Below are 25,080 nucleotides of genomic sequence, written 5' to 3'. Positions count from 1 at the left end.
GATTGTTTTCAAAAATCATTCATTTTTTAAATTCAAACATATAAACTTAACGAGACTATAACATTAAAGTCTAAACAAGAATTTTAAACAATCATTAATGATTTGAGTAATCATGAAGGGATTAACATAAACATAAGCACCCAAGAATTTTTTTCTACAGAAACAAATTTAGTGAAAACCTATCCGGAAAGCTTCGCAGGACTTTTTGTGACAGGTCCTATTTATTTCCTGAATTTATTTGGTAACATAATTATTGGTCCAAATATCATTGATTATTGACTACACTCTTGATGTGGAATAAAAAATGTACCCAACAATGTACTTTACCCATGTAAAAATGATAGCGAGTTTTATCTCTATAAATCCAGTCTTAAACATACCCTAACAGTATCTTGAGGATGAGGATATATTCAGTCATTTGACATATCTCTCTTCGTACATGTACTATGAGCAACCCATGACCCATCTCAGGGAGTCTGAGCACAACTCACTCCCCGATTTGTATAAAATGTAGAATCACAAAAAATATTGTGACTTCCCTGAGTACAGGGCAAGCCAAACTACCCACCGGTGTGGGTCTTGGATGAACGAACACGTTGTTTTTGAGCTGCATTCGATCACCGCAGTGGGGTAGATGGGTGTTCCAAGAGGTATTCTTTAGCTTGATAGCACCTTAAAGATCTCGAAGACGGCCACAAACACGGTGGTGTGGGTACCCCCTTCGCCTCTCGCCTACAAACTCGCCAAGTTCACTAGCCACTCTGATGCAAACCTTGCCAACACTTCGGAAGGAGAATTGGTTGCGTCGTTTTCTTCGACTGCGCCGCGGCGGCACCGCTAGAAGTCGGACATGGGCACTGGGGCCGCGGGCGCCCCCGTCGAGGCCGCCACACTGTCGCTGGAGCCCAGGATGCTGCGGAAGCCGCCGCCCACCAGGCCGAACACCTGCTCCCTGGCGTCGTGCACGGTGGACGAGCACAGCGTCAGCAGGTACACCACGAAGTACCAGAACAGGATGTGGGCGATCCAGTCCACGAAGTACATCCTGTAAAATCCAGAGCGCGCAGTCAGTAAAGGAGCGAAGCTAGTGGTTGGACGGAGTGGGCGGTCCGCCGTGTGGGTAGGCAACCCAACGGGCTGTCGGGCTGGGCTGGCTGCATCTCCAGCTATCGCCATTGTTATTTCTGTTGCCTTCAACGGCTGGACTACAAATGACCGAACGCCGGCTACCCCGGCGCCTGGAAGCGAACACTTACACTCGCATATGCCGCCTGGCCGCGGGGATGGTCTCTGGCGGCTCGTTCAGGATGTACACCCTGGCCGCCTTGACGCAGTCCGTGAAGTACTGCTGGAAGTCGATGCCGTCGCCGTCCACCTTGTACTCGCGCCGCTCCCTCGCGTTCATGAGGGGCCGCACGTAGATCGCCGACTCGTTCTTGAAGTCCCACTGGTTGTTGGCGTAGTACTCGAACACCTCGAAGCCCTTCTCGATCCTGTTCTGCACGCGCTTCAGCCTGCCGGGGACACGACACCCATTCATCATTCAAACTGCCTGCAGACTGCTTTGCTGTTTGCTTCGTGCGCTGGCTGCGCTGGCTGCGCTGGTCGCGGTGTAGGGTACTTACACGGGCTCGTTACCGGACAGCCAGATGAACACGTCCAGGATGTAGGCCGGCACCCAGTGGAAGAAGAAGACGCAGATCCTGTGGTACGTCCTGCTCCTCTTGAGGGAGCCCCCGGGGTACCACGCCACGCCGTTCAGGGGGACCACGTTCTCCACGATGCCGCGGCCCAGCTCCACGATCTCCGACCACGAGAGCTTGATCTCGGAGGAGGAGGTCATGTGGCAGACCCGCCTGTTACGGTCACTGCAAGAGGAACAACAGGATGGCGTGAACGAGACAAGTCTCGGAAAGGGGTGGCCGAGGGAAGGTTGAAATGCTGAGCCTACCCCAGCTTGATGTAGTTCCAGGTGGCGACCATCATGCCGTTGACGGCGATGTCCACGGGCAGGAAGTCGGCGTAGGTGTCCGAGTCGCAGTACATGGACCGGATGACGCCCTTGCCCGCGCCGATGAGCAGCCCGGTGGGGCCGTTGATGTTGTCGGTCCAGCCGGGCAGGGGCTCCTTCCAGATGGGCACCACTGCAACGGACAACGAACACGTGTCGAGCGCCAGGTCTAGTCAGGTGCGCGGGTTCGAACGCCGCTAGGGGCGCGCGCAGTTTTGTCTGGATCGTTTCTTACCGATCGAAGGCCTCATGATGACTATGGGCAGGCTGTCCATCTGCTCGACGACCAGGTGCTCGGCCAGGGCCTTGGTGTAGGCGTACGTGTTGGGCAGGTTGCCGAGGATCCTGAAACAAGGGGTGGCGTTAGACCAGGGGCGCCTGCGACACCTGGAAAGGCGAGGCCGTTGACGTACTTCTTGGTCATGGACTCGGCCACCTCGTCGGTCATCCACTCCATGCACTTGATGATGTTGTGCGGGTCGGCGGGCGGCGGGTACGGCTTCTCGTACAGCACCGGCTCGTTGAGGTGGCAGTAGGCAGTGGAAATGTGGGCGAAGAACTGCGTCACAAGATGAAAGAAAGCATAAACATAAAATACAGAAAAGACGTCACATCTCGGCTGGAGATCATCATTAGGGCCGCTCCCACGGTGGCGCCCCGTTCACACAGCGTGTTTCGTCAAAGTCCCGTCGCGACGTCACCGGGGACCGGGACGGGATCTCCGGGACCCAAGCCCCCAGGCAGGCGGGCAGGCAGGCAGGCAGGCAGGCAGCCCAGGCCGGGCCGAAATGGTTCGAAAAGCGGGGCGGCAGGCAGGCGGCGCCGCGGCACGCCACAAAGTCCTCTTTAACGCGTTTGCGCAAAAGTGCCGTTGTGACGGGGGACGGGGGACACGTGTGTGAACGCGAGCGCGCGAACGGCAACGCGAGGCAAGGGCCGAGTGAAAGGAACCGGCCCACTGTGCGGCGGTCCCACTTCCACCGAGGGACTTTTCGCGACCCGCGTCATCCGCACTAATTCTCTTCCGGCCCGAGTTAATTTCGTGAGTACGTTCAGTTGACTTGTTTTCTGTTTCTACGCGCTTTCTCCACCCGTCCATTTGCGCCCGAGTCTCTGTCCTTGGGGGCCGTCCATTAATTATGTGACACGGGTTTGGACCATTTTTGACACCCCCTTCCCCCAACGTAACGCGGCGCCGCGGTCTACTTTATTTTACTGTTACTTTTCATCAAAAGTGCGCTCATGTTGAGTAGTGTTCAACGTAACGTTGCGCTGGCTCAGACGCCCCTTCCAGCGCCTCCATGCACCGCAGCGTTACGCGGACCCCTCTTTCCTCTTCCCTCCCCGCCTGGTGCGTAACATAATAAACGGACGGCCCCTTGCCGCGCATCCCGGCACTCCCACCCGTTGGCGCGTCCATTTGGAGCTCTTGGCGCGTCGCCTGGAGTGTTTACCCTCGGCCTTCACTTTGCGTCGCTTTGCGTCGCTTTGCGTCGCTTTGCGTTCCGCGTGTCCATATGCACCCCGGCCACTCCCCAGCCGGTGCGTCCCGTCCCGTCCCGTCCTGCTGGCAGTGCGATCAGACGTTTCTAGCAGAAAACCCGGCAAACTGGATTGCCGTGCCAAACGCGCCCACGGGCGGCTGATACCGGCTGATGCGTACTAACTCGCTTGGCGGGGTGCCGACCGGAGTGTCGACGGCTTCACACCTACCTGGAGCTTCTTCATCTCCTTGGCCAGCTGCAGGATGAGCTTGGTGCCGCGCGTGTTGAGCATGACGGCCTTCTTGAGCTTCTCGTCGAAGCGGATCGTGGCGGCCATGTGGTACACGATGGTGATGTTCTCGGCCAGGAACTGCCGGTCGGCGGGGGAGACCCCCAGGTCGGGCAGCGTGACATCGCCCAGGATGGGGTGCACCTTGCGCTCCAGGATGTCCTTGCCATGCTCCTCCTTCACCTGGTTGAAAAGCTGCGGACAGAGAGAGGCACATGACGTCAGCGCGCAAAAACGCAGAAAACAACGCGGGCCCCTCCGGGATTTGAACCCGGGACCTCCTGCACCCAAAGCAGGAATCATACCCCTAGACCAAGAGGCCGCTACGACATGTTGCCCAGAGTGCGTGAACCACTTGCCGCTCATCGTAACGCCCGCGGAGAGATAGCGCGCGCCGAACCGGTCCGCCTACAAGACGGCCATGCGGCCATGCTCGCTATGAGTCACAATTAGGGGCTCCCATCTCCAACTCGCGGCCAGCGTGGACTTGAACTTGACCCAACCGGTCGCGAAACGAAGCGAAACAAGAAACAAGTCGCGCACGCCGGATAAAAATAGATTCGGCCCGGTTCGGATGGTTTGGCCGCGCGGCCCAGCCCGGCGCCGCCGCTCTACGCGCGAAACGGGATGGCGACGCGCGGACGCGCGACGCGGGGGCCGGACCGCCGGACCGCCGGACCGGACCACTCCGTCAGAGGTGAACGCACAGGCCGGGCCGGCGGTGCCGGTGGCCGGCCGCGGCGGGCGGGCGAGTTCAAAGCAAGGGGCGTCGCGTGTCTCGAAGCGAATGGACCGTCAAGCGTGTCGCGAAGCGTGACGGAGGGAGCAGCCCGTCAAAGCGACTCCAGCGGCGTCGTCGCTCTCACTCTCTCGCACTCGCGGGGCGTCACCGATGGGTGCGAGAGAGACCGAGCGACGCCGCCGCCGCGGGGAGTCAGCCCGCAGGCCGTCACGAGCGGCACGTCTCGCCGATGGACGAATGTCAGCGCCGTGTGACACAGTGACACGCAGCACGCCGCCCGCCGAGTCGAGGGTAGGCAGCCCGGCGCGCAGCGCGGCGCGCCTGGGAGGCCACCTCTTGACTCTGCTATTGCGATTGCGATTGCTTTGATGGCCGGTCTGGACCACTAATGATCGAATGCCTCTCAGGCCCGACGATGCGGGTGCCGTGCGAACAGTGCCTCCAACTCTTCTGTGTCCCTCACACTCACGGGGAGTTCCCTTCGAGTGTGAGGAAGAGAAGGACAGAGAGAGCTGCAGCAGAAGCAGCACTTACCGGGTTGGCGAAGACGTCCTTGAGGCGCTCCTTGGGGTCCTTGCCCTTCTTGTTGCGGATGAGGAGGTAGATGCCGCCGACGTCGGGGGTTTTGCGCAGCACCTTCTCGACGAACACCTTGCCCATGAAGCCGGTGCCGCCCGTCACGAAGATGTTGTGGCCGACGAACGTCTCCGAGATGCGGTTCGGCAGCTTGAGCAGCTCCTCGTCCAGCTTGTCCGACTTGCACATGGACAGGTCATTGTTGTTCATCTTGTTGACGTCCATCTCGGCGCGGATCGCCTTCTGGTACCGGGGGTCTGACGGCCACCTGGGACAGGCAACAGGCAGAATGACAATCGTGCTTCCGAGCAGGCGCGGATCCAGTGCGGGCAGAAGGACACTTGACCCCACTTCCAGGCAGCCCCCTGAAAGGTAAGAAACAAGCTACACTTTGCCCAGGGGCTGTACAGACAAAAAGTGCTCCTTTGCCCCTCCCTCAGACCGACTCCGGATGCGCCACTGCTTGCCGCTCCCGAGGGAGGCGATGCGCGATGCGCGACCCGACCGTGTTTTTCTCTGGCCGTGTACCCGCTGGCATGCGGCATGCACCGCGGGCAGCGGCGGGCAGCGGGGCGGGCAGCGCCACCGAGTCGAACCTGTTCCTCCTCCTCCGTCCGCGACGCGGCGCAGCGCAGCAGAGCGCCGGTAGAGGACGATGCAGCTAATGGGGAAAACCCGGAGCCGGGATGACCAGGGCGGTGGCCATGAAGGACCACTAGGGCTAGCCAACCAGGGCCGCCGGCTGGACGGACCGGCGGCAGGGCAGGGCGGCAGGGCGGCAGGGCCGAGCCGATGCAGCCAGCGGCTGGCTACGAGTTGCGCAACCGGAGTGGGGCGCGCCTTGGCGCCTTGGCGCGGCTTCGGGGCATCACTTGCATTCAAAGCGGGGCGAGCGGAGCAAGAGCGGAGTGGAGACTTGGAGCCGCAATGCACGGGGCGGGGCCGGGCGGGGCGGGGCGGGGCGGGGCAGGTCGCTGTCGCCCGCGTTACTTGGCGCACTGTGCGGGGCGTAGCGAGCCGCCCGTACCGCGGCTTGTTAAGCGGTTGGGCTCGGCCGCGGCCACGTGGACCCGTACCCTGTGCACAGCGCACCGCACCTGTGGGCCTGGCGGCCTGGCGGCCAGCCCGGTGGCCAGCCCGGTGGGCCATGAGCCAGGAGGTGAGCTCTTTGGCGGACGGTGGAGGGGGCCCGGAGTAACGGCCGAACGATTCAGAAGAGCGGTTCGTGTTCTGTCTCTCTCGCACCCTTATGGAGAGCCTCACGAGTGCGACAGAAACAGAGCGACGAAAAGACCTTTCTGAATCACTCGGCTGAGTAGCAGCCCAGCTCCCAGACAAGGGCCCCGCCAGGGAAGGAGGCCCCCGCCCCTGCCGTGCCTCCGCGGCGGCCCTTCGCTCGGCGGACCTCGGCGTTCTGCCTGTAGCAGGCTGATTCAGATGTTTTTTTTCGTCGCTCTGTCTCTGTCGCACTCATGGGGCTCTCCGTAAGGGTGCAAGGGAGACAGAGTGACAGAACGATCTGCTGAATGGCTCGGCAGGCGATTTGCGCGGACCGGCGTAGCCAGTGGCAATGGCCAGCGGCAATGGCCAGCGACCACCACGTCGTGCGAATCCCAGCGAAAACCGGGCGGCACGCCATTGCTCCTCACCAGCCCAAGCAGGCCAAGCAGGCCAAGCAGGCCAGGACGTCTGGCGGCATTCTCGGTGCGCTCTCTTCATTCATGCCAAGTGAAATTTATTCCGTCTGGGTGATCGGGGCGGGGCCGGGTGTTAGCTAAGACTCATCTCGGGAACCGGACGGGCCTCCGTGGGGGAAAGGATGGAGGGGGGTCAGAGTGGAGTGGCCGAAGTATTAGCGGGCCGAACGAGAGCGATGGAGAGGGGAGAGGGCTCGCCTGCCAGGTCGCCTTGTTTACGGAATTTGGCGGGGTCGCTGACTAGGCGACCAGACGACTAGACCGCGCACCGCGTCGCGCCGCGCCGGGCCGCGTCAAACGCCGGGGTGGGGTCCTCACCGTCCTTGACAAGGCCGCGCGATCGACGCACCGGGGCCGCACCGGGGCCGCACCGGGGCTGGCGAAGCAGCTCTCGGACTGGCGGCGCGAGGAAGTTCGACGCGGGCCTCGCCTCCGTGGTGCGAGCGCGGAGCAGACCACGTGGTGGCGGGGAAGCGTCGCGTGACGGCGATGGAAGCGGAGCCAAGCGGAGCCAAGCGGAGCACGGGATGCCTCGGCGCCTCGGCCACGACGCCTTGGTGCACGACGGCGCGGTGCGGCGGCGGTGCTTCCGATTCAGGATCGAGGAGTGCTCCGCGCCGCGCCGCGCCTTTGCACGCCTGCGTCCGGCCTTGCTGTTGCCCGCGGCGGCCAGGCGTCCCAGGCGGCGTCCCGCGTCCCACGGAGGAGGGGGCAGCCAGAGCCGAGCCGCCAAGCGGTCGCCTGTCCCTGTCGCCTTGTTGCTGCAACGGCTGCAACCCGGACTGGACACGCGACTAGGGATCATTGAGCAACCAACCCTGCGCCTCGACGTACGCCTCGCCGTACGCCTCGCGGTGCGGTGCGCGTCGGTGCGCGGTCTGCCGTGCGCCTCGCCGTACACTTCGCCGTACTCCTCGCCCCACCAGGCCACGACGAGCGACGCGGCCACGACGCGACTCGCACGGCGCAGCACACGGGGACCTTTTGTGCGAGGGCCCCGCCGCGGCCCAGCGAAACTGGGAATCGCAGAGCGCACACCGGCCCGCACGGCCGCTCTCACCAGCAGATGTTTGGTCGCTAAAACGGCCACCGGCCGACAGCTCCAGATGATATCCATCTCCCGGGCCGACCTGGTTCCTGGCCGCCCCGTCCGTCTCGGGCCACGGGCACGCCGAGACCACGCCGAGACCACGCCGAGACCCCGCAGGCCGCGTACTCTTTTCTTCCTGCACGCGTGCGCGGCCCGCGCACAACGTTGCATAGTGAAAACCCATATTGCACAAGGCGCCATTTGCGCACGACGCGTTTATAGGCATCGTAAAGGTTCAATGGCGGCGGGGCTAGATTAATGCCTGCCCAGCGGCCTGGCAGGCAGACTGGCCTGGCAGACTGGCCTGGCAGACTGGCCGCGCGGACACCTCAAACCGCGAACCGCGAACACTGCCGCAACGCCCGTGTGGGCCGGGCCGCGCGCTGCACTACCGCGGCCGCAGACCGCTGGCTTCACGGAGCACTCCGCACTCACTTCGGCACTCAAACTCACCACGCGTTTAATCCGGAGCGTCACCACGGCATGCGGTCGATGCGGTCACCTCCGCGAGCACGGCGAGACACTGCAGCCTGCCACCGCGCGCTGCAGCGCTGCTTGTTACGGCGCGAACGACGAGGCGAGAGCGGCGAGGCGAGAGCGGCGCGGTGCAGCAGCACGAAGCAGACTTGGACGGGCTTGGAGCGGAACTGCAGCAAGAGCCTCGCAACTGGACAGAGGCCTACCTGCCCGAGCCCGCGCCGAGCCGCGCCACGCCACGCCACGCCGCCGCGCACGCCATGTAAGCCCAGGCCGTGGAGGTTGCAGCGGCGGGCCTCGCCGGGCCTCGCCGAGCTCGCTAAGATTCCACGATCCGGCCCAGTGCCGCCCCCCTCCCCCCGACTTTGTCCCTGGCTCCTGGGTCATGTGTGCTTGCCCGCCCCTGTTGCGGCGCGAGCCGTTGGCCGCCGGCCGCTGCGGCTGTCGCAGAGCCGAGCCATGGATGCGTATATTTCTCATACACCGCATACATGGCCGAAACGCCGAAACGCTGAAACGGGCTGGCGGCTGCCAGGCCAGGGGACCGAGAAAATCCGAGAAACAACTGCGTCGCACAAAGCGCCGTGGTACTGTACTTCATTCCCCCCGTCCAGCCACTCCGCCGTCCCTCGTATGAACCACCAGCAAAATATACTCCACCCTTATTTTTGCCGCGGTGCGGTGCAGTTCATCTCAGCCGCCGCGGACGGCGCGGACCGCCCACCGAGCGGGACTAGGCGACAAAGACCCGCCGCCGCCGTGAGTAAGCAGTCAGCGAGTCGGCGCAAGCACTCGGAGGGCAAACAGTAAACAGCGGCGCGCGCCGGCGGACACCATGATCCCCGTTGTCAACGAGGACCGCCGCGTCACGCGCCGAGTAGTGCCGAGTAGCGCCGACCGAGGCTGACGAGCGGCAAAGCGACCGCCATTGTGGCCGCCGGCGTGGCGCAGTGCCACGGACTGCCGGCCCCGGAGGCGAGGCGAGGCGAGGCGCACTCACACGACGATTTGTAGCGCGCCATGACGTCGGGCCGTCGTGGGGCGTCAGCAGTGCACACGTACAACACTTCGATTGACGCCGAGCCATTGTTGCTGCACCGGCATCGGCGCGCCGGCGGGCCACTTAGTGGGCGGGCAGGCGGACCGGCGTCTGCAGGGTCTGCAGCAGGGGGGGAGGGGAGGGGCTGCAACGAAAGAGAAAGCCGGCAGCGGGGGAGGGAGGCGAGGAGGAAGGGGAGGAGGAGGAACAGCCGGTCCTAAATGAGAGAGGGGAGGGGGAGGGAGTACGAAAGGGATCGGCCCACCTTGACACGCATAACCTCCACGGGACCCTCAGACGGTATCGCCGGAAGAACTTGAACTTACGTCACGTCGCGCACACGCCTCGCCATGCCACGCCATGCCACGCGGCGAGCTCATTCTTGGAAGCCTAACTAGCCAACCTTCGCAATCAGTGCGGAGGAAGCCTCCTCTGTTTCGTTTCCTCCTAGTGCGGACGCCTGCGAGGGTAGGCCGGCCCGCCACACAGCCGCGTCGCGCGGCACTGCCTACCCTGCACTTGGCAGGCGCTCAGGAAGCCCTTTCGGCAGGAGGGCTTTCGCCGGCTCTCGCCGCTCGCCGTCTCCGCTTCCGTCCGACTGGCTCGGCTGCCCGGCGTTCGGAAGCAGCCTCGCCGCGCACGCTCGCGCAAACAAACGCGGGTCTTCCGCAAAGGCGGCGGGAATGTCCATCGCCCGAGAAGCGGCAGTAAAAGATGAGGGGCCGGCGGCCGGCGCGCGCAAACACGCACGCGACTTCGGCGGCGCCAGTCTGTTGCTGCCTTTTCATTCAACCAACCACACAATCATAGGATACTAACGACTAAATCTCTGCACCTGACACCGCTCGCAGAATCCGCCTCCCCGTGACCAGCGGCGGCAGTTTATAGCACAGCCAACCGTCCCGCGTGGAGTTAAAGGCACCTTGGGCTGACACTTTAACGAGACGGGGACTGCGAGAGTTCTTTTTACGTCCGCGGCGCCTTGGCGCGGAAATAGCACATTAGAACGGCGCGGTCACAAACGCATCGGCAAACTCTACAGGTGGCTGAAACCGAGCTGCCGCCAATTCGTTTTATCTTTCAGAGAGAAGTACAACACCTTCAGCGTCCGAAGTATTTCGATCCCAGCCGCGACTGAGGCTCGCGCCGAGCTGGAGGCCTGGCGGACGTCAAACTCATTCCGGATGCACACACACCTCTGTTCCCCCTTCCCGGCGCGGCGACCAGCGCCGGACTGTCTGCCGATGTCTGCCGGGCGGGGGTCCGAAAAGCAGCGCGCGCGAAGGAGAAGCAGACGCCCCCCCCCTTCCCCTTCCCCGCGCGGAGGGCGCTGGCTCCGTCGTTCGGCGCACACTCATTCCGCGGAACGTCTCTCTCGCCCCTGCGTGGAGCGAGCCGCGAGTGCGAGAGAGACGGAGCGATAAGTGGCGTTCGGCGTCACCCTGCAGTCGGCCGCATAATTAAATCAGACTGGCAATAACATAATAAGAGCCTTCGCGTCGCCGCGTGTTGGCAGGGACCGGGAATTCCCTGCAGGGGGAGGGGGGGGGCACGGACCGCCGAGGACTCGCACCTCCAGCGGGTAACGCGTTAGCAGTCATTATTCCGGTGAATTGTTGTCGGGCGCTCTCCGCTCGGCAGGCCTTACAGTGGCGCAGCCAAGGCGGCGGCGAGAAGCGAAGTGCGCGTATAAAAAACTGCAGCAGTCGCAGGCTGTTGCTAACAAGGGCGGCAGTGCACTGCGCTGCACTACGCTGCACCCGGTGGCAGTGTCCGTCCGCCGCGCCGCCGCCTCCGCCGTCGATCCGCCGGGCAGCCTTGACTCTGTGCGTCTCGCGCCCGCCCCGCCCCGCCCCGCCCCGCCCCGCCTCACCCACAGCGGCGGCCAAGGCGCCGGCCGTGTGAGCTGCAGCCTGCTCTGCACTGGTTTTGCGCTTACGATAATTACCCTCACGCTGGTCGAGTTCAAGACCAGCGACGCGAGCTTGCACCACACTGCTGTGCATACGCACACATTCGCACACACACGCACACTAGCGCGGCAGTTCGAAGATGCTCTGCCGGCGGCTGCCGCGCGGCGCGCAATAGCGCGAAATTGCAGAGTAGCTGGCGGTGTAACCACGGTCCTCGGTGGCCGTTGGCCGCCGTTGGCAGACGGAGGCACGGCGGGCGGCGGTGGCGTAGCCGCGGTGGGCGGGGCCGAGGCGGGTCCAGCGGGCATAGGCATAGCGGCCTAGCGCCACCTGCTTCTGGCCATCGACCACGACCGCCCCGAACTTAGTCCCGCCACCGAGCGGGCCGCGACCCTGGGAAAGGCTGGGAAGGCGGTCCGCTGTCTCTTGACGTCACTGACGTCATTGCCCGTCCCGGCTTTGTCTCAACGCCTGTACCAGTGTACCAATGTACCACGGTGCAGTGCCCCCCCCCCCCTCCCCTCCCCCGGCCCTAACACCATCCCCGGCTTGCGAAACAGCGCGCCAGGCGATAAAACGAAGCGTTTTACAAAGACCGGCTCGCAATGACCAATTGCCGACGCTCCGCTTTCGAGCTTCCAATTTGTGCCGCGAGCCCGCCGCTGCGCTGGCGCTAGTGCGCCGGACAAAAAGTCAAAGTGTTAAACAGGCGCGCAAACTTTCACGCCCGGCCCTGGCGTGCGGTGCGGATGGTGCGGATCTTTTGGGGGCTGGGAAAGTTATTGCGATCCAGCATAGGCCCTGCTGCAAGTCTGCAAAGGTGTGGGGAGGGGGAAAGGGGGGGGGGAAGGGGGAAGCTAGGCCGACTCGGAACGCCCGCCTTTATTTCGGGAGTGGGTTCATGCAACGCTCCGTGTGCCGCGGAGCACTCCGCCTGTCTCACTCCATCTCGCGAGCCCTAGCGGGGAGAGAAAGAGAAAGAAGTTGGCGCCTTCCATTAAAAAGAAAAAAACAATTAGTGACGGGCGGCACTGAGAAACGGAACAGACGGCGTCAGGGGTGCGTTCCACTGCCTGCCAGTCCGGGCATTCCCTTGGCGCGGAAGGTGACCGGCATGGACCGGCGAGACGCTTTTGGAACGTTGCCGACGGACGGGCCGGACAGCGCGCCGCGGTGGACGCCGCGGTGGACGCCCCGCGCATGCGCTATGGGCGCCGCTGGAGATCTTCCACTGTTGTCCGGAAGGCTTGGCGTTCGCCGTACGCCGCTCGCGCGTCGGCCGCGTCGGCCGTGAGGTCCGGCGTCGTCGGTAATGTTGTTGTGGTATACGAACGGCGCACCCGGTAAACCCACGAATTATTCTACTCGGCTACGAAAACAAGAGCCTTTGATTTTAAAAGGGGGTAAAGCCCCGTGGAACGATGTGAGTCACCGAGGAAGCGAACACGGCGCCACCGTTGGAAGGTTTCCTCCCGGAGGGCAGGGGCCCAGCAAGGGGTGGCTGGCCTGGCCGGGTCTCGTATTACGCTGTCCCAAACAGCGCATTACCGCCGAAATACCTGTTTCGGGCATGCGGGTCAACAGCCGACGGAAAAGTCTTGAAAAGACAGTCGTCTACACAGCCATTCTGAGTGTCCGCTGGAACAACAAGCCTTAGGGTCAGACGGGGTAATTATGAGACACGGACACCGGGTAAAAATGGGACAGCTGATTCTTAGTCAAGAATCGACATTTTAGAACTTGTGTCGTAGCAAATGTTATTCTCACAATAAAAAATTACATTTGGTACGTCATGCGTTCAAAAATGTCAAATCTTGACTAAGAATCAGCTGTCCCATTTTTACCCCGGGTCCCATAATTACCCCGACTGACCCTAGGCCAGTGGTTCTCAACCTTAGGGTCGCGACCCCAAGCGGGGTCGCGAAATTTTTTTAAGGGGTCGCGGCGATGCTGGGGTCGTGTTTTAGGCCGATTTTAAGCAGCCACTGCGTCTGATCCGAGGCAGGCATTTTGCTCCCTCAACGGGCAATCGGTCTTTGGACCTTCCTTTAGCATGCCTTTGTTACGGAGTGCAATTATCAGTCTTAGTTTGGGAGCAGTATTGTCTCAAAGTTGGCCGAAACGCTCAGAAATGTCTATGAAAAATCGTGTTTTGGGCCGATTTTAAGCAGCCACTGCGTCTGATCCGAGGCGGGCATTTTGCTCCCTCAACGGGCAATTGGTCTTTGGACCTTCCTTTAGCATGCCTTTGTTACGGAGTGCAATTATCAGTCTTAGTTTGAGAGCAGTATTGTCTCAAAGTTGGCCGAAACGCTCAGAAATGTCTATGAAAAATCGTGTTTTGGGCCGATTTTAAGCAGCCACTGCGTCTGATCCGAGGCGGGCATTTTGCTCCCTCAACGGGCAATTGGTCTTTGGACCTTCCTTTAGCATGCCTTTGTTACGGAGTGCAATTATCAGTCTTAGTTTGGGAGCAGTATTGTCTCAAAGTTGGCCAAAACGCTCGCAATGTCTTTGAAAAATCGTTGTTATTTTGGTCATTTTAGAAAATCGCTCCACTACGACTGATATCGACTCCTAACAATGGCATGCTAAAGGAGGTCCAAAGCCATTGCCTTGAGAGCAAATGCCCGCTCGATCAGACGAAAGTGGCTGCTTAAATCGCCCAAAACACGTTTTTCATAGACATTTTGGCTTTGGCAACTTTGAGACAATACTGCTCCAAACTAAGACTGATAATCGCACTCCGTAACAAAGGCATGCTAAAGGAAGGTCCAAAGACCAATGCCCGTTGAGGGAGCAAAATGCCCGCCTCGGATCAGACGCAGTGGCTGCTTAAAATCGGCCCAAAACACGATTTTTCATAGACATTCTGAGCGTTTCGGCCAACTTTGAGACAATACTGCTCTCAAACTAAGACTGATAATTGCACTCCGTAACAAAGGCATGCTAAAGGAAGGTCCAAAGACCAACTGCCCGTTGAGGGAGCAAAATGCCCGCCTCGGATCAGACGCAGTGGCTGCTTAAAATCGGCCCAAAACACGATTTTTCAAAGACACTGCTGACCGTTTCGGCCAACTTTGAGACAATACTGCTCCCAAACTAAGACTGATAATCGCACTCCGTAACAGAGGCATGCTAAAGGAAGGTCCAAAGACCAACTGCCCGTTGAGGGAGCAAAATGCCCGCCTCGGATCAGACGCTGTGGCTGCTTAAAATCAGCCCAAAACACGATTTTTCATAGACATTTCTGAGCGTTTTGGCCAACTTTGAGACAATACTGCTCCCAAACTAAGACTGATAATTGCACTCCGTAACAAAGGCATGCTAAAGGAAGGTCCAAAGACCAGTTGCCCGTTGAGGGAGCAAAATGCCCGCCTCGGATCAGACGCCGTGGCATGTTAAAGGAGGGGTCCCGTGGGGTCGCGAAATTTTTCCTGGGGGTCGCGGAAATTTTTGGCTTCAAATTTGGGGTCGCGAGCCGAGAAAGGTTGAGAACCGCTGCCCTAGGCGGAGGCGTAGGCCACAGAAAAGAATGCGCTTGAAGGCGTATTGAAACCAAGCTCCTCAGGCGTGTAGTTCCAGATCACCCGGGATGACAGTGTGCTTGACCTGCAAGTGACGCAAAGCTTTGCGAGGCCGCCGCCAAATTTCAAGTAGATGAATAATCAATTGCAGGCGGTCGCGGACAAGGTCGGTGGCGTCTACTTCCGACTGGGCCACACTGCTAGACTCAAGGTGACCCATTTCCGACGACGTTCCCACCAAATCCGATACTGTGCACAATGGCGGAGTGAAAGCCCGGCAATAATTGGGCGCATTCATTACCCGCAGTCTGTCTCTCTCACGCCCGAAGGGGCCGCCCCATGAGTGCGAGAGAGAAAGAGAGACTCCCGCTGAGACTGCTGAGCGAAGCCACCCCGGCCATCTGCCTGATTCCCGCTGCGTTCAGGTCCCCGACGCGTCTGGCGCTTTCTATGCGGCCGCGCGGCCACCCTAGGCCACCCGCGCCAAAAGAAAAGCAAAGAACAAACAAAGATGGCGTTGCCAAAGCAACCACCCTGCAATCACGCACACACGCACACAAACGCACTTCATTACACATCCACGTGCGCTGCCTCGCTGGTTACATGCACACACGGGAATCATCGATCAGACGATCAGACTGTACGTGACGCAAAGCACGCCAAGCAATGGCTGGATGCCGATGCTCTGCGGTTCCCTTGCGGGACGTGCCGCGTCGCAGGGACGTCACTGTGACGTCAGTGCGTCAGCCCGGCGTCCGCCTGTCTCTGTTTCTGTCTCACTCGCACAGACACAATGCGAAGACGCGGCCGCCAAGAGTGCTAAGCAGCTCGTTGGCTCGCCGCACGCCTGGGTCGTAACTGCAGAGGCAGCCGACTGATTCCGTCTCCCTCGCACTCACGGGGCGTCCCGCGTAGTCCCGCGCAGGGAGGCAGAGCGACTCGCTGACCACTCTGGCCACTCGTTACGGCTGCAGAGACAGAGAGCGCCGCCCGCCTGCGGCCCGCGGCAACTACGCGACTGTGGGACTGCGGCGGACTGCGGTCGCGCAAAAACCGCAGCGGCCCTTGGAACATCGGAACCGCAGATTGAACGCGCAAACACTTTCAACGCGATTAGTGGAGTAGCCGGCTGCAGCGCGGTGCAGCGCAGTGCGTGTGGCGCGCCGCGTGCACCGCCACGCCACTGCACACTGCACGGGGCGCGTCACATTTTGCGTGCACTCGCCCGGCCCAGCCCGGCCCGCGGCGGGGCGGATTCCAGTGACCGAGGCGGATTCGTCGCTCTCTCTCTCGCACTCGCTCACCGAGGTCCCGGACGCTCCTGGACCGTCTACCTCCTGGAATCAGTCCGCGGCCCGGAGCAGTGTGCGCAACCGCGGCGGCGGCCACACGCGCCACCAGGAGTCCTGGTCCAGGACTGCTCCTTGGACTGCCCCCGGACGCAGGGGTGACTAACGGCGTCATTCTTCGATGACTGTCGGTTCCCGGGAACACAAGCGCCGTTGCACCAGGGGGAACGGGCCCCGATTCAGCACGCATGTGCCCCACAGATCTGAGAAGAAAATCGTCTGGTCTGTTCTTGGACCAGCTTGGACCTACTGAATCAAAAATTAAATGTCGAAGTCCAGGAAATGTACTAAAGCTAAACGCTGAAAATAATAGTGATAAAATTCCGAGCACCTTACATAAGTAAGACTTTTGTTTGAATTTTTGGAGTTGGTTGTTTTACTGTGCAGGCATGTCATTTGTTTGGGTCGTCAACTGTAAAAATGGAAAGAGTGAAATATTGTGCTGATGACTGAAGCAAATATTTGAGTGTTCGGCTGGCCGAAATGAGCACAATTGGCGGAGTGTGTTTGACTCCGCATCGATGGCGACGACTGGGAGGGAAGCCCCTCAACCTTCGCTCTGCAAACAGGTAAACAGTGACGCCCTCCTTGAGCGAGACACGCGACCACGCACAACGCGTCCTATTCTCGCTGCAACTGGCGTGATGTGTGATTTGACTAAAGGCAAACTTCCCTCTCGCAAACCAGAAAAAGCTGAATTTTAGATAGATTTCAAGTTTGGACGGGAATTGAACTCAGGAGGTTCTCGCCGTTACCTACGCGGCCACGCAAACTTCGTTCTGCTGGAGACGACTTCGACGGCGTCCTCAATCCTCTCCACCACGACTTCCTCCAGGAGGCACGGCCTAGCCCGCCAGACCAGCATAGCCGCCAGGCACGGCCAGGCAGCCGTGCAGCACAGCGGGCAGGACCACTCGCCGACTTGCCGGCCCACGGTGGTGGAAAATTTTCGCGTGCTAGGACCGCTCTCTAACCCGCAGTGGCGGAAATTTTTGGCGTGCTAGAACCGTTCCCTGACCCGCGGTAGTGGAAAATTTTCGCGTGCTAGGACCGTTCTCTAACCCGCGGTGGTGGTAAATTTTCGGGTGTAGGACTGTTCTATTTATTTGGCTCACGGTGGGCGCCTTGCCTCGTGGCGCACCGCGCTGCGCTGCGGGGTACACCGAGCACATCGGGCACATCCATCATTGCAATTTCGCCTAGGCGGCAGCGCGGCGGCGTGGCCCGGCCCGGCGGTGCGGCCCGGCAGGCAGATGTGTCTGCAGGTGCGAAACTTTCTACAGCATTGCCCGGGCATAATGAGCCGAAAGGGCCGAAAGGCCCACTGCCCGACAAAAGGAGAGGCCAGGCTGACGCCTCCGCCAGCCCCGAGGCCAGCCCTGCCTGCACTGCCGTTTGCCGGCCGGGTTCGCGGAACACCCAATGGGCCTCCAATCAAGGCAGAGCCAGGGAGGCGATTACTCTACTTACATGTTTCCGGGCCAAAGTAATCCAAAGTAAAGGCCGCGGCACACGCTGCGCACGCACTCGACTCGACTCGTCCCGACTCGGACTCGCGATTGACACGGCACCCCGCGACACACTGGACGGGCTGGGCTCGGCTGGGCTCGGCTCAGTCGGCTAGCAGTGCTCCGCTCCGGCTCGGTACCGAAACGGATATGACTATGATTGCCCGCGGCCCGCGCCTGTTCGCCTCTAGGCCGGGCTGCCTGGGCTGCCTGCCGGTGTCCGGACAGCCCGTCGGCGTGCCGTCGGCGTGCCGTCGGCGGGCGTTCGGGAGGGCCCACGAGGCCCCGAAGCCCCTCGGGTTGAGCTGCCCCCCCGCCAGGGCCCCGCCACGCCAGGCCACGCCCCACCGTTAAGTCCATGCCTACGCTACGCTGCGCTACGCCCCGGCTGAGCCGTTGTCCATCTGCCCCCCACTCTACTCGAACCTCCCCCGTCGTCTCCCACTAGCCGCTACGCCCAGCCGCCCCGCCAGCCCCGCCGAGACAGCTCGGGTCGCTCAGGTGCACGGGCCGGGAACACAGAAGCTGGATGCAGGCGCGCACATGTGCGTGTGAATTGTTTCCTACGTCTTGAACAAATATTGGAAACGCAAACGTGAATCCGGACCTCCCCCCCCCTCCTCCTTTCCCGCACGAAAGACGATAAACTCATGGGTGGCTCAGGCGTAAACTGCATTCTTAATACGCCGCTGGAGATGAGCCGCACCGCGAGTTTGCAACTTTCTAGCAGAAGCTCTGCGGGTGATTGGCATCAAGATGGTCGGCCGGCCAAATGTATGCGAGGAGACTGACTGGAAATGGCTGAAAAGGATCTCTGTGAAGCGGAACGGAACGGAGCGCCAGTGCAGAGCGCGGGGTTCGCGATGTGCATCTACTGCAGTCCAAGAAAACGATTAAGTCGCAAGGGGTGCGCTGGCTCGTGGTGGCGCCATGTTTGCGTGCGTGTAAAAGAGGGCTAGGGTGTGTGTGTGTGTGCCTGTGTGTGAGTGTGTGTATGCTTCTGCAGTAATGGAAGAAGCAGACGGAGACGAATGATGGGAAACATGGTTCAAGGATGCGACCCGCGAAACGGTGACAGAGGCAATTCGCAAACCAAACAGCGAATGGACAAAAAACTATTTTTACAGTGTACGGACACGTGGAGCCTTTTGGTCATTAGTACCGCAGTTTACGGTGCGGCTCGGCAAGATGGCCCAGGAAGCCTCGCGCAAGACCATTGTAGTTGTTCCACGCTGCACCCCCAGCCGGAGTTGCAGTGGCAGTGTATAGCGCACCCACGCCTGCTAATGACGGGGCGGGGCTGGGGCGGGGCTGGGGCGGGTGGCGGCGGCGGCTCGCGGGTGAGCGCGCGCGGCCGGACTATACCGACCAAACCGTCAAAAGTACGAGGCGTGGCCGAACAATGCCGAACCAAAATGCCGAATAAAAGGAAGGCGCGTGCTGAATCGCCTTTCACACGCAAAGGGAGCGCAACCCGCGACGCCGCGGTCGCCGAGGTCAGAGCGACCCTTTTGGCGGCGCGAAGTTTGGACCCCGATTTCCCTTCGAGTCCCACAAATACAAAGCGCGGTCGATCGAAAAATTCAAAACAGCCGTTTCAAGTAAATGGCGGTGGAGGCCGGGTAAAGTCCGAGCCTTTTGTGGGTGAGGTTTTCACACGTCCCGCGAGGACCACGCCGACGACACCGCGGGGCAGGGCGGGGCGGGGCGGGGCGGGGACGGCGCGGCCATGTGGGAACAGGCAGAACATGCATGGCCTGCATGGCGTGGCCGGCAAGGCGGCGTCGCCTCGGCGGCAACGACATCAACACCCTGACGTATTATAGTTTCGAAAACAGAGTCAAACTTGTTAGATTCCGAGGAGGTTCAACGGCAAGTAACATTTTGAAAGTCATGCTTTACGCTGGTTTCGTCAAAGTGCATCGGCGTGAAAAACCGCCTTGGCGGTTCTTCCGCGCGTGCGACGTCAACAAGATTGCCTGCTGTGTTCCAATTCAACGCGGCGCGGCGGCGCGGCGACACGGCATGCGTTTTGGCCGCGGCGTTTTCGCGGCGTTTCGCGGCGTTCCCCCGCGTCTTTCCGCACGACATGGCGCCGAAGCGGCGAGGGCGGCGGGGTAAAGGCCGCAGAGGGCGGCAGGGCAGGGCGGCGCGGTGGGAAGCCTCCTGGCGGACAATGCCGGCGACAGGACACGGACAGGCTTTGCAGAAACAGGCGATGTGTCTGTCGCTTTCTTTTTTATGATTGTTCCTCTCGCCGCCGAACGCGGAGCCGAGGCGCGGAGCGCTGCGGGGCCGAGCCGAGCCGAGCCGAGCCGTTTGCCGCCCTCTTGACACGTGAGTAACACGTGTGTCGCAACGCGGCCGGCCACCGCCCGCCACCCCGGCCAGTGGCGGGTCCAGAGCCTGGACAGGGGGGCGCCGTAGTGGCAACGTTTGGTCCACTCACAGGGACAACCGGCAACGACCCTCTGTCCTGCTGCAACCGCGCCGACAACGAGGAGACCCGCGGCCGCCGTCGGCAACGTGTCGGCCGGGCCGAGAGCCGGGCACCGCGCCGCCGCGCCGATCTAGATCGCGTCGCGTGCCGCCCGGCCGGCCGGCGCGTCCGCGAGGGAGGCTGACGGCGCTGGCGGTGGCCGCACGCTGCCGCACGCCCGGCGCTCCTCCTCCAAGGATGCGCGGCCGTCATCAGCCGACCGGCAAAAACGACATTCCGCCCCGACGGCCGCCACGCCCGGCCGCCTCGCGAGACGAGTACTTGACGAGACGCGGACAGTCCCAGTGGCAGTGCCGGCCAGTGCTCTCTCGCACTCACAGGGCGCCGCGTACAGGTGCGAGAGAGACGGAGTGGCGAAGGCAGCCTGCAGGCAGGGACATGGCGTCCAGCGCCGCACGGCGCCGCTCGCCGCGGAGGCTTAAAAATAGAACTGTATTGACGATTTGCATGCTGCGTTAAGCGCTCACTCCAAGAACCGCCCTGACGTCACAGAACCAGGACCATCACTGGAGCTTTTCCCGTTGTGCAGCCGCCGTCAAGGATGTTTGCTCCCGGACTCCCATGCCTGAGTGACAAGGCGGCCGCAGCCCCTTGGCGTGGTGCAGTCCTGGATGCACTTGCTGTGTATGAAAGATTGGGGGGATAAGACAGGGCACTGCAACACACGACGTCACAGCCATGCGGTAAGGGCACTCACTTTTGCACCCAGTGATTGAGGATCCAACTCCCCGCGATTCAGTAACATTTTTGAACCGGTTATTGGATGCAAGATGCATACATAGTGCAGTTGAAAGGGGGCGCCCAAGAAGTCCGAGCTCGGAGCGCGAGCGCCCATCCGGATAATCAAGTTAAGCATACGTCACGTCCTGGGCGTCCCGGGACGGCCGTCAGCCTTCAGCGAGGCCTCCAGCCGGCAGCAGGGGGCGTGGTGGGGCTCCAGTTTCCAGGCTCTAAAAGGGATTATCATAGATTGCTGGAACTTCTCGTTAAGACGTTTGAAAGTGTAGTGTGCGTCCAGCGCTGCAGCGCTCCAGCGCAGCCCAGGTGCAGCCTCTGTTGTGCATCGCTGCGTCGCGAGCCACGTGCGTCATCGCCTCCCCCTCCGCCCCTCGCTCGCCTCGCTCCCGCGGCACATTTAACAGCGAGTGTCGCCCGTCTCTCTCGCTCCGACGGGGTGGGGTGCTCCCCGCGCGAGTGCGAGAGAGACGCGGCGACGCGCTGACCCACCTCGCAGTGCGCAGTGTGGCCGCGCGGCGCGTCCCTTCAATTACGACGAAATCGCCGCCGAAGTCAAAGTGATGCTGATTGCCTAGCGCACAAAAACAGAAGCGAAAAACGAGCGTGTTTGTCGGCGAGGCCGGTCGGCCGGGCCGGCGAGGCCCTTCCGGGGAAGTCCACTCACACGCGTGCGTGCCGCGGTGCGCGGTAGTGAGCACTGCGCAGGACGGCCAGGACCAGGCCGTCGTGCCCTTGACGGCGGTACGGCTCCGCGACGTCCTCCCGAACGCCGCGACCGCCGCGACCGCCATGACTGATGTCCGACTGCACGGGCTGCTTCCCAACAGTGCCTCGTCGCGCCGTCTCCCTCGCACCCCGACGCCACGCCGCCACGCCCCGTGGGTGCGAGGGAGACGAAGGCGCCCGGCCGGCGTGCACTAATGAAGCCAGTGTCCTGCTCCATGCTCCACGTTGCTCGCCCGGGATGTGCTGGGAATTCCCTGCAGGCTAATCGCCCAAAATGACGATCTTCGCCGGGGAGGCATCAAGGAAGTGGGGGTCTTGTCCGTGACGGCCCTGATCACGCGACGACCGATAACGCCGCACTTTGTCGCGCCACGCGCACGCCGTGACGATCCGTGACGAGCCGTGACGGACTGGGACGGGCCTCACTAGGCCGCGGGGTCACCGCACCGACGCTACGTGCGGTAAGGCCCCGAAGTGTGATCCGGCCGACGGTGCCCGACAGCCAAAAGCAGCTGTTGCTTCGCCATGCCGCGAGAGTATAGTGCCAATTTCAGGCGCAATTCCGCCTCAGCGGTCTCGGGTGGGCGGACACACTCGCTGGGCTCATGCAGCTCTGTCTGCTGGATGATTACGAACAGTGCTTGGATCGCTCTGTCTTCCTCGCACTCACGGGACAGCCCGTGAGGGAGGGTGGGGTGGGGCTGCACAACTTTGGCGCGACGATAGGCAGTGTTGGCACTGGCCACGGGGTGGCCCTGCTCGTAGCCTCCGGCAGGCCGTCGCTCCGGTCTCTCTCACCTCCTTGGGGTGTTCCGCATGGGTGCGAAAGAGACAGAGCGACTAGACTTGTAGTAATCGCGCATGTCCCGAGTCATGCGCTGTTAATAACCGGACTGCTTACAAAGACGCGTGCCTGGCCTCCCGCGGCTTGCCACGGCCTGGCTGGCTGGCTGCGGCCGCATCAATGTACACCAGCAAAACAGTGATTAAACAGCCAGGCGGCCCAGGCGGTTCGCACTTGTTGTAGTGTAGTGGTGTCGGTTTGTTTTTGAGGGCCATTGTTTGGGCCCCACGGTCATGCCATTGTGCTGTCACGTCAGGAACAGTCAGGAATAGCCCGTCACCCATGGCATTCGAATCTGCTCCTTCAAGAAGCGACCCCATTTGGGAATGGATGCGGTGGTGCAACACGTGGGACCACAAAAACTGAAACGAAGCGGCCATGGTCTCTATCAAGTACATCGAACACGTGTCGCGTCTCAGTCGTTTCGTCGCTCCGTCTCCGTCGCACTCGGGGGACGCTCCGTAAGCGCGCGAGAGAGACAGAGCGACGGTACGCTCTTCGGAACCCGTTGAAAACTCCATCGCCTTGAAAGTAACTGTGAACGTATAAAACAGAGTACCGGGCTGGATTTGCCTTGTCCACCGTCCGCGCGGCCCTCGGCACCACGGCACGCCCGCGGCTGCCTGGCTCGAGTTCAACTCCCACCCCACTGCTTCTGCAACTGCTACGCGGTGCGCTCATTCATCATCGCTAGAGTCCGGCTGCTGCCGCCTCGCCACAAAAACAATCCAATCACGGTGCTTTTCATTCCGGGGGAATTTCTCGACCGCACGAGCTGCGGCGCGCCAGCCTGCGCCAGCCTGGGCCCTCCTGCAGCTTCCTCGTCCCCCTTGCCGGCCTTGCCGGCCTTGCCGGCCTCGCCTGGCCGGCTTCCAGCGCCCTTCCAGCTCTCCGGATAGGGACTCTCTTTCTCCAGGACTCCAGGACGGCTCGCCCCCCAAAACGGGTCCACCCCACCGTGTCGTCCGTCCTTGATCGCCCGGCCGGGCCGCCCTGGCCGCCCGGCGTAAGTCTGGTGATTTCTCTCCCGCTGGCCAAGCCGCCACCGTGCCCGGCCCGGTCACCTCACAGTGGTGGATCCAGATATCCAGAGGCGGCCTTTTCTTTTCATGGGGGGGCACTTTTTGTCTACTCAAGGCGTTATGGTTTCCCTCCTACCTTTCACGCAGGCGGCTTTGTACTGTAAGTGTCATTTGAGAGGGGAGGGGAGCACCAGTGTCCGCTGCCTGTCACCTCAGGCCCGCGCCAGCAGGCCGATTCCGAGGACCGAGTTCGTCGCTCCACGTCCTCTTCCGCACTCCTAAGGGGCGCCCCGTGGGTGCGGGTGTGTGTGTGAGAGAGAGAGAGAGAGAGAGAGAGAGAGAGAGAGAGAGAGAGAGAGAGAGAGAGAGAGAGAGAGAGAGAGAGCGACAATAGCAGTCCTCGTAATCAGCCTTGCAGGGAGCGCGACGTCGACGTGGACGTCGGTTGCAGGGGGTTGACGTTGACGTTGATGTGCCCGGCGGCTGGAGGGCCTGGCCCCGGACAAGCGCGGCCTGGAGGCCTGGAGGCCCGGCTCGCGTTGGCGCGGCGCGGTAGTTAACTTTGACCTCATTGCGCGGCGCAGCCATGCGGCCGACAACAATGAGGCGCCGCGGCCGGCCGCGTGGAGTAGAGCAGGGCTGCACCGATCACCGATGATTCCGCGTCGTGCAAGGTGCGGATGGCGAAACCGCCAGCATGCCGCCAGCATGCCGGCAGCCCCCCATGGGGTGCCTTCCTCCCCACCTTCCACCGCCCCACCTCCCCGCGCCGATTTCATCCCTGCCTTTCTTATCGCACGGCCGAGCGTACGGCTCGAGAATCCCGAAGGTGTCGCGGTCCAGCCGCCTGGTTCCGAGTGGAGGAGGAGCCCTGTCGTCGCTGTCTCTCTCGCACCTGACGCGCCTTACGAGCGCGAGACAGACAGAGCGGCGACACGCGGTGCGGAGCGCCTCTGCTCCCGGTTACCTGGCAAAGGATGCGTCGCTCCGCGGTGACTGTCTCCACGGCGTCCCTCGGATCACTCCGCGTCCCTCGGGTGGCGTCCTCGGACTGGCGGGACTGGCCCGTGGCGACTCGCCGGTCGATCGCTGCCGAAATGCCCCATTTTCGGACTTTGCGGCTTTAAGACACTTTGGCTCGGCGATTATGCCCCGTTTCGCCATATTCGCGCAACAAAGGCCTGCTGGCCTGCGGGCCTGAATATACATGAGCGCGGCGCCTCATATTTTGTCCGCTTTTAACCGATCCGAGCATGACGCACCCCGCCGCGGTGCCGCCACCGTAAGTCCGGCCGCACAATTGTAGAGTCGGCAAAGGCAAGCCCTCTCCTCTATCCGCGGGCTGCTTCCGAGCAGTGCCCCGCCGCGGTGCCTCTCTCGCACCCGCGGGGCGTTCCGTGCGGCGTTCCGCGGGGGTGGCTGGAGATGCGCGGCTCGGACGCAGCCTGCAAGTCTAGTGGCCGCGGGACGGACGCGTCTCGCCGCGGGAGCACGCAGCACGCACGCCCCCGCCGCGGTACGCTGCATGCCGTGGGCGTGCCTGCCTGG

The 25,080-nt window shown here is 61.8% G+C and overlaps 1 protein-coding gene and 1 non-coding gene across 6 annotated transcripts; both read right to left on the bottom strand.

Annotated features, from left to right (window-relative positions):
* Positions 1-2: 2 nt before the first annotated feature.
* LOC117641353 (putative fatty acyl-CoA reductase CG5065) lies at positions 3-24,640 on the bottom strand. Of its 5 annotated transcripts, none has more exons than XM_034378599.1 (9): positions 24,500-24,640; positions 5,061-5,370; positions 3,725-3,979; positions 2,425-2,570; positions 2,247-2,356; positions 1,952-2,144; positions 1,626-1,868; positions 1,257-1,514; positions 3-1,045 (listed from the first exon to the last, which is right to left on the bottom strand). In XM_034378599.1, the coding sequence occupies exons 2-9, from the start codon at positions 5,325-5,327 to the stop codon at positions 838-840; spliced, it is 1,680 nt and encodes a 559-aa protein (XP_034234490.1). In that variant the 5' UTR covers positions 5,328-5,370; positions 24,500-24,640; the 3' UTR covers positions 3-837. The 5 variants fall into 5 exon arrangements, with proteins under 5 accessions (XP_034234490.1, XP_034234491.1, XP_034234495.1 ...); XM_034378600.1 differs by lacking the exon at positions 24,500-24,640 and adding an exon at positions 17,665-17,881; XM_034378604.1 differs by lacking the exon at positions 24,500-24,640 and adding an exon at positions 10,602-10,645.
* On the bottom strand, positions 4,035-4,106 carry Trnap-ugg. Its single transcript has one exon. It is a non-coding gene; the product is annotated as a tRNA-Pro (tRNA).
* Positions 24,641-25,080: the final 440 nt, after the last annotated feature.

Source organism: Thrips palmi, unplaced genomic scaffold (assembly GCF_012932325.1).
Source record: "Thrips palmi isolate BJ-2018 unplaced genomic scaffold, TpBJ-2018v1 HiC_scaffold_15, whole genome shotgun sequence".
Classification (NCBI taxonomy): Eukaryota; Metazoa; Arthropoda; class Insecta; order Thysanoptera; family Thripidae; genus Thrips; species Thrips palmi.
Note: the sequence above shows the minus strand (reverse complement) of the source record. Positions and strands in the feature narration are given on the sequence as shown.

Bases quoted from the DNA above. Each gene is read 5' to 3' on its own strand.
- LOC117641353 (XM_034378600.1), bottom strand. The intron at 2,145-2,246 runs GTAAGAAACGAT...TGTCCGTTGCAG, and splicing joins CATCATGAGGCCTTCGATCG to TGGTGCCCATCTGGAAGGAG. The intron at 1,515-1,625 runs GTAAGTACCCTA...TGTCCCCGGCAG, and splicing joins CTGTCCGGTAACGAGCCCGT to GCTGAAGCGCGTGCAGAACA.